Source organism: Entelurus aequoreus, linkage group LG06 (genome assembly GCF_033978785.1).
Source record: "Entelurus aequoreus isolate RoL-2023_Sb linkage group LG06, RoL_Eaeq_v1.1, whole genome shotgun sequence".
NCBI lineage: Eukaryota > Metazoa > Chordata > Actinopteri > Syngnathiformes > Syngnathidae > Entelurus > Entelurus aequoreus.
In genome coordinates this window covers 85856191-85864633 of record NC_084736.1, presented here as the reverse complement: position 1 = coordinate 85864633, position 8443 = coordinate 85856191, and the positions used below count along the sequence as shown (strand labels likewise).

Here is an 8443-nt window from a genome sequence, read left to right as displayed (position 1 = left end):
ATATATATAATGTACATATATATATACTGTATATGTATTATATATACATATATTATATACACATACATATATATACATACATATATATATAGATATATATATACATACATACAGCACTTTTTTCTCTAGAGACTCAAAGCGCTTTACATAGTGAAACCCATCTACATCTTTAAGCTACAATAACAACTAAACCAGGGTGGGTGGCACTGGGAGCAGGTGGGAAAAGTGTCTTGCTCAACGACACAACGGCAATGACTAAAATGGCAGAATCGAACCTAAAACCCTAAAGTTGCCCTACCAACTGAGCCACGCCTATTAACTACTTTTATCGATTCACATAAAATCAAACGACGCCATATTTCTATACCTTTGTTGCACGTGACGTCACGTTCCAGTTGAAGACTAAACACAGACTTAAACACTTGGCAGAGAAACAAACACTGAAGCAGCATACCTATGTTACTCCCCGCTAGGATAAAGGAAACAATTTCGGTACCACCTCAGGAAACGCTTGGCTCTCCATGTACCAGCATTGAAATACAGTAGCGTAGTAGGCCTAAATATTCATTAAAAACAAGATACATTTATAAAATATGTTCATTTAATATTTTGGCTACTATAACATTACAATCAGTTTTAACAGTAACGCAGTCTTTTAATATTTAGTTTATGGATTATTTAGCGCACCACTAGATAGAGCCTGCGTACCAGTTAGAGAATCACTGGACTAGACAGAACGAGCAGACTTTGAGAATAATGAGAGCTACAATTTAATAAAGATTTGCATGCCAGGACACACCAATCAATACAAACCCAAACAGTCTGGCCTCAGAAATTACTGTCTATTCTTTCAGTGCAGATGAAATGGAAATGAAAAACCCTGAATAGGTGGATTTTCCCCACTGTATAAATTGACAATATTCATGGATCATATAGCATTCAAATAATGGTAAAAGCATGCCTTACCCATCTGATGATCTCTACACCTGTGAACACTAGGTGGGAAAACAAATACTACAATCCTTGTGGAAATTTACATTAAGCTTTTTTAGGTTAGCAACATATTTCTAATGGTCTCATTTAACCAGGTTTATTTATTAATATAGCACCGTTTTAAAACAGCCACTACCGCACAAGTCAAACCATCAGGGTAAAACATTTATTTTCATGTTTAATGGACAGGTGTCCCAATAGTTTTGACAGAAAACAGCACTGTAGCTTTGAACCGATAACATTACTTGGTAAATGGGTCATACATGTATTTATAAAACAAATATTTTTTTTATGGTGTATATATAAATATATAGAAAATATATACATATGTATACATAGAGAAAAAAAATATATTATATATAAATGTATGTATTAATAATATATACTGCATGTATGTATATATGTGTATTTTTCATTTGCAATGATAACATTTGGTGTACTTATTAGAGTAGCAATATTTATAAAACAAATAATATTCATAAATTATATATATATTATGGTAAATAGTCTATTCTTGTTCTTAGAAATGAAGGCTATTCCACAAAATTGATATAATATATATTATATCAATTTTGTGGAATAGCCTTCATTTCTAAGAACAAGAATAGACTGTCGAGTTTCAGATGAAAGTTCTTTTTTTTCTGGCCATTTTGAGCGTTTAATTGACCCCACAAATGTGATGCTCCAGAAACTCAATCTGTTCAAAGGAAGGTCAGTTTTGTAGCTTCTGTAACGAGCTAAACTGTTTTCAGATGTGTGAACATGATTGCACAAGGGTTTTCTAATCATCAATTAGCCTTCTGAGCCAATGAGCAAACACATTGTACCATTAAAACACTGGAGTGATAGTTGCTGGAAATGGGCCTCTATACACCTATGTAGATATTGCACCAAAAACCAGACATTTGCAGCTAGAATAGTCATTTACCACATTAGCAATGTATAGAGTGTATTTCTTTAAAGTTAAGACTAGTTTAAAGTTATCTTCATTGAAAAGTACAGTGCTTTTCCTTCAAAAATAAGGACATTTCAATGTGACCCCAAACTTTTGAACGGTAGTATATATATATATATATATATATATATATATATATATATATGATATAATATATATATTAAAGTAAATATATAGAAAATATGTACACTACCATTCAAAAGTTTGGGGTCACCCAAACAATTTTGTGGAATAGCCTTCATTTCTAAGAACAAGAATAGACTGTCGAGTTTCAGATGAAAGTTCTCTTTTTCTGGCCATTTTGAGCGTTTAAGTGACCCCACAAATGTGATGCTCCAGAAACTCAATCTGCTCAAAGGAAGGTCAGTTTTGTAGCTTCTGTAACGAGCTAAACTGTTTTCAGATGTGTGAACATGATTGCACAAGGGTTTTCTAATCATCAATTAGCCTTCTGAGTTAATGAGCAAACACATTGTACCATTAGAACACTGGAGTGATAGTTGCTGGAAATGGGCCTCTATACACCTCTGTAGATATTGCACCAAAAACCAGACATTTGCAGCTAGAATAGTCATTTAACACATTAGCAATGTATAGAGTGTATTTCTTTAAAGTTAAGACTAGTTTGAAGTTATCTTCATTGAAAAGTACAGTGCTTTTCCTTCAAAAATAAGGACATTTCAATTTGACCCCAAACTTTTGAACGGTAGTGTATATATATTATATATATATATAGAATTTTTTTATATATATAAATATATGTATTAATAAAATATATATGATATATTATGAATATATATTTTTTTCCCATTTGCAATGATAACATTTGGCGCACATATTGGAGTAGCAGGGCAAGACGGCTCTGGGTGTGGCAGCCCGAGCAGACGAGGTGATCATGGTGGACATGATTGTCAAGGCAGAACGATATTACGCATGGAAGACGGTGAGAAACTGACTTTTTTGTTTGCCAATCAACCACATTCATCGTCATTTATTTTTCCATAATCACATTTCAGGTGTGGAATAATTATTTATTTTATATATGCCCGTGTTACATTGCAATAAGTTGTGTGTGCGAGGCATTCATCATTCCACTGACAGCCTTTCATGTTCCCTGCAGGTTAACCCAGAGTTTAATGACAGTGTTCTCAGCGAGTATCCGCTAACACTCAAACTGGATCTCAGCGAGTATCCGCTAACGTTCAAACTGGATCACCGCTATGAGACCAAGCAGTTCCGCTCCATGGCCTGGCGTCTGACCTACCAGCTCCTGAAGCCGGGAGACTGGAAGAGCCTGGCTGAACACTGGGGATTCACTCAGGACCAAGTGTCCGCCATTGAGAGACAGTGGACAGGTGACCACAGCTCACTTCAATTTAATCAAACATCACTTTCAAAAAGTACTTCCTGCTTTAGAGTTGTATTTTCCAACTGTTTAGGGCAGTGGTTTTTAAACGTTTTTCACAAAGTACCACCTCAGAAAACACTTAGCTCTCCCAAATTACACCGTAATGACCAACATTAAAATACAGTAGCGGAGTAGGCCCAAGTATTTATTAAAAACAAGGCCGAAGTTTTATTTAACAATTATCTTCAATATTTTTTGCCACTGTAACATTACACACTGTTTGAATAGAAAATAAAACACTGAACTTTAATCAAGTGATTATTCGGCGTACCACTAGATGGAGCCCGCGTAACAGTTTGAGAATCTCTGGTTTATGGTAAACCAAAAGGGAAAGTATGCACTTTAAGATGGTTGCAGATGATTGTTGATCAAACACCTTGTCATCTTCTTGACATTCAAGCAAAAGCAACAATATTTTATATCCACACGACACCCCTATCTTAACTTTAGTCAAGATGAACGGTTCGGTCAACCGAACGGTTCAGATTTTTTCATAAACCAGATTTTGACCATTTTCAGGAAGGAGAAAAAAACGTGCATGACGTTTTGCAAAAACCTCATATCTCGCTTAATCTCAGTTCAACAATCAATTTTTGTTTTAGCTTGGCCTCAGAAAGACAAAGAACCTCACGTTGGAGATGTAGCGCTCCTCTGGCAAAGGTAATAATCCTTTCGCAGGGTCACATACGGAAACTTGTTACGACTTTTACTTCCGCTATTTAGTCAAGTTTGATGTCTCCTCGGCCAATCTCCACCACGTTTATCAGATTGGTGCATAGCCTTTTTTGAAGTGGAAACAGTCACAACTGTATTCTTTTCATAAGTTTATTTGAAATAACTTTGGAAGAACAGGCTGTTTAGTGCACGGGTGTCCAAACTTTTTACAGCGAAGGCCACATTCAGAAAAACTGAAAGATGCAGGGGTCATTTTGTACATCAAAGATCAACAGCAAACCAATGCACATCAACAATATATGCTAAGTTAGGTTAGTGTTATAGTTGACATTTAGTGTAATATCGAATAACTAGGGCTGTCAAGAGTTAACTCATGCGATTACCGTATTTTTCGGACTATAAGTCACTCCGGAGTATAAGTCGCTCCGGCCGAAAATGCATAATAAAGAAGGAAAAAAACATAAGTCGCACTGGAGTATAAGTCGCATTTTTTGGGGAAATTTATTTGATAAAATCCAACACCAAGAATAGACATTTGAAAGGCAATTTAAAATAAATAAAGAATAGTGAACAGGCTGAATAAGTGTACGTTATATGACGCATAAATAACCAACTGAGAACGTGCCTGGTATGTTAACGTAACATATTACGGTAAGAGTCATTCAAATAACTATAACATATAGAACATGCTATACGTTTACCAAACAATCTGTCACTCCTAATCGCTAAATCCGATGAAATCTTATAAGTCGAGGGCAGGGTGCACAGTGAAACAGTGAACAATTTTGCGACAAAGATGAACCTTTATTGATTGATCTGCAGCCATGACAAAATATCAGACAATCTCCATTGTCAACGACAGGCAGGAAAATAAAGATAAACACATAGCCTATGTTGTAGGCATAGGCTCATACGTTTTTAAGTTGAAATAAAAAAATAAATAAAAAATGTTCCTCATAAGCCTTAGGCTGTCAATCACACGCACAAACTTAAATTATACAACAACATATGTATGTCATCCCTATTTAAACAAAAATAAATAAAATAAATAATAATAATTGAATTATAATGAAAATAGACGGTCGCGACAAACAAAGCAGGCTAAATAGCCTTACATTGTAGCCAATCGGAGATGCGCTTCACTTGAAAGCGAGGCCAAATAATTAACACACAGTAGTATATCTCCAATAGAAAAAAAAAACACAATAAACAACGCAATTGCCTTATTTCCTTTGCATTGTAGTGCGCCCAAACAACAGTAACCATCACAATTATTCAGCTGACCGAACTCAATATAGGTTAGACATGGGCTTATTTGGTATAGCCTAGGTAACGTAGACTAATTCGTTTAACACATCCAACCGTATGTCTACTTACTTTTTTTTTTTAGCACTATGCAGGAATAAAATGGCATCTACAGTGCCAGGATTCATTCAGGCGAGAGCGCCTGGCCTCTAAAATGCGCCCTGCTGCGCTGAAGGAGCGCTCACTTGCGGTACTTGTTGCTGGGACACGTAGGATTCTCTTTATACATTTACTATGTATATATATTTCCGAATTGGTTCAACCGCCACCCGCCCGAATCTATTTAAAATCTATTTTTTTCGTCATTCATCTGCCCGACCCGCGGATTACCCGCGGACACCGCGAGTGTGCCCGCAAACCGCGCATCTCTAACGTCTAGTCTCTTACGTAAAAGAGCTAAATAATATTATTTGATATTTTACGGTAATGTGTTAATAATTTCACACATAAGTCGCTCCTGAGTATAAGTCGCACCCACGGCCAAACTATGAAAAAAACTGCGACTTATAGTCCGAAAAATACGGTAATCACAATTTTTTGTATTAATCATGTATTTACGCAGATTAATCACGCAATTTATTTTGCTCCTTTACCTTCTAATCTAATGGTATTCTAGCAGTAAAATTGCATTTGTGTACAAATATTGGATTTTTTTTTTTCATTTAATTGAAATTATGTAAACAACCAATACTACTAGTAATACTTGATTATTCGTGATTAATGCAAATTAGAAAGTGATTAAAAAAACTAAAAAAAAAACTATTTTGACAGCATTAGTAATGACATATCTCAATAATAATTTAATTTTTACAATGACTGGCAACACTAAATTGTTCCTAGTGTGTGAATACTTGTCTTTCTGTGTTGGCCCAGCGATGAGGTGGTGACTTGTCCAGGGACCACGCCCCCGAAAAGGGACAAGCGGTAGAAAATGGAATGATAGACTTTATCAAAGGCCAATAAAAAGCGAGCTTTGGACACCCCTGGTATAGTGGCTAGATCTACAGCCATGTGACTTGTTACCAAAGTTAGTCATGTTTTTTTGCATTTAAAATTATTTTAAAATATTTGTTAAAAATTACCTGTCCAGTCCAAGTATATTATTTCTGTTTCCATTACTTCCTATGGGAAAATATGCCCAAAACAGTACAAGTTATTGATATGATTTGTTGTTCTGACAGTGTGGTGTGGTTGACAGGTCAACACAGTTACAAAGAACATGGCAACAGGATGCTTCTGATTTGGCTGCATGGAGAGGAGTTGGCCCGGAAAAGTCCTTCTGTAGAACTCTATCAGGCCCTTGCCACCACTGGCAATGGCAAAGCTGCAGGTTGATAATTTTTCCATATATTCTTCAACGGGCCAAAACATCTATAAATGTTTCATTGAGCATTTGTTTTATCTTTATTTTTGTCCAGCAGATCAGATGCGGATGGAATCAGAGAGTGTCAGCCGCAGAAACTGCAGAGTTTCATGATTGCGCATGTTAGTTTACATCAATTGTCAGACACGCTTGTACAGTATAGAAAGACGCTCTAAAATAATTTATTACAAAAAAACACATGACAGGTACAAACAGGATGGCTTTGGTCTCACTAACAAACACTGTATGCTTCCTTTAAAAAACTCATTTTACATGCACTTTTTAAAAAATATAATAAAAGTGAACATTTTAGTTATGAAGTTAATTTTGTCTTTTTACAGCAAGTACAGTGCTACCTCGGCTTACGAGTTTAAATCGGTTCTGTGACTGAGCTCATAAATATTCGTACTACAAATCAATATTCCCCATTGCAATTAATTGAAATCATCTTATGGTCGGATATTAAAGGGTTTATTGCAACATTACTAGTGGCGCGGAGGCTAGTAAGCCAAGGTACTACAGTACATGAATTGATCAGTGCAAATGTCACTGAAAAAAATAATGCATTATTCTACAATAAAAACATCAAACATCACTTTTTAAAGGTTTTAAGCACCACCCACAAAAAACTGGAATTGTTGCATAGTGAGTCAGGGGTTTTCAAAGTGGGACGGACCTCTCCTGCTGGTCTTTTTGTGTGTGTGTGTGTGTGTGTGTGTGTGTGTGTGTGATTAGTCAACTACTTTGATGGAGTGTACATTACAAGTGCCAGGGTGTGCTTTGGAGGAAGTCTTGGGGGTGCGAGGACCTGGTTGGGAGGAGCGAGGATATCTGGCTGCAGGCGATTGACCACCGATGAACTTGTATGACAGAGACGTGCATTAGAATACGGAGATATACTTCACCCTGCATGACTCATACCTGTGTAGTAGGCTGGTGGCGTTCTACCACGATGGAACACATGGACGGCGCCACACCCATGACTCGGAGGTTACTACGTGCGCTCTTATCGGGAACATGTTGCGCTGTAATGCGAGCGGTAATGGTTTTTGCTGCCTTCTGTTGGCTGGAGGTGACCACACGCCCACTGGCCTGTGACGACAAGAACACCTTTGAAGATGTACTGAAACAACAGGATTACTCTTCAAAGAGCAAAATACTGTGGTTCGACCTGTTTGTGGGACGTGCTGCTGCCCCCTTGTGGGAATAAACTGTGTGAAGCTGAAGGGAGAAATTCACGGGTGCGCCACATGCCCATCTGGGGAAAAAGAAATGGTTGTGTGCTAGTTTTAGCAAAGTCTCAATCATGAGTTCTTTCCATTGGCTGATATTTGCCTTTTTTAACTTATCGGACCATCTTATAAGGGATGCACACTCAGGAAGACTTCATTACATTTCTGTATTTTTGTTATACACATGCAGGAGGAGTTGCATGAATTCCAGGAGGGTGCATGTCTTGCCAGAACACCGCGTCATCTATCCACAGCTGCTTCTAAGGTATTAATCTTCAACACCATGGCGGTAAATAAACTGTTTCTTCCAAGTATAATTATCAGTGGAGGACTAGAGGAAGATGTGTGGCTAAGCAAACCATGCAGGACGACACAAGAAGCTAACAGCTAAAGTTTTAATGTAAAGTAGGGATGATCAATCCAGATGTCGATACTATTGATACCTCGTATTTTATCAGTATATAATACTATCAGTATATAAACGATACTGAAGTAATGATTCGATTATTTAT

The 8443-nt window shown here is 36.8% G+C and overlaps 2 protein-coding genes across 5 annotated transcripts in view; one reads left to right on the top strand and one right to left on the bottom strand.

Moving 5' to 3' along the window:
• The first annotated feature begins 2587 nt into the window (after positions 1-2587).
• LOC133652707 (ankyrin repeat and death domain-containing protein 1B-like) lies at positions 2588-8073 on the top strand. 3 transcript variants are annotated; one of them, XM_062051734.1, is made up of 4 exons: positions 2588-2891; positions 3069-3303; positions 6535-6666; positions 6755-8073. In XM_062051734.1, exons 1-4 carry the CDS (start codon positions 2844-2846, stop codon positions 6811-6813), a joined length of 474 nt encoding a protein of 157 aa, XP_061907718.1. In that variant the 5' UTR covers positions 2588-2843; the 3' UTR covers positions 6814-8073. The 3 variants fall into 3 exon arrangements, with proteins under 3 accessions (XP_061907718.1, XP_061907717.1, XP_061907716.1); XM_062051733.1 differs by having other exon boundaries at positions 2588-3303; positions 6758-8073; XM_062051732.1 differs by having other exon boundaries at positions 2588-3303.
• The window catches only part of LOC133652706 (centrosomal protein POC5-like), a 30828-nt gene continuing 29250 nt past the window's right edge, over positions 6866-8443 (bottom strand). For both annotated transcript variants that reach the window (XM_062051731.1, XM_062051729.1), the window contains exons 14-16: positions 7871-7957; positions 7621-7791; positions 6866-7559 (exon numbers count right to left, since the gene is read on the bottom strand). In XM_062051731.1, coding sequence (XP_061907715.1) covers positions 7431-7559; positions 7621-7791; positions 7871-7957 — 387 coding nt within the window. In that variant the 3' untranslated portion in view covers positions 6866-7430. The remainder of the gene's footprint in view (positions 7560-7620; positions 7792-7870; positions 7958-8443) is intronic.

Coding starts and splice junctions, on each gene's coding strand:
- LOC133652707 (XM_062051732.1), top strand. CDS start 2,991: ATGCCCGTGTTACATTGCAATAAGTTGTGTGTGCGAGGCATTCATCAT. Junction 3,304..6,534: donor CATTGAGAGACAGTGGACAG/GTGACCACAGCT, acceptor TGTGGTTGACAG/GTCAACACAGTTACAAAGAA. Junction 6,667..6,754: donor TGGCAATGGCAAAGCTGCAG/GTTGATAATTTT, acceptor ATTTTTGTCCAG/CAGATCAGATGCGGATGGAA.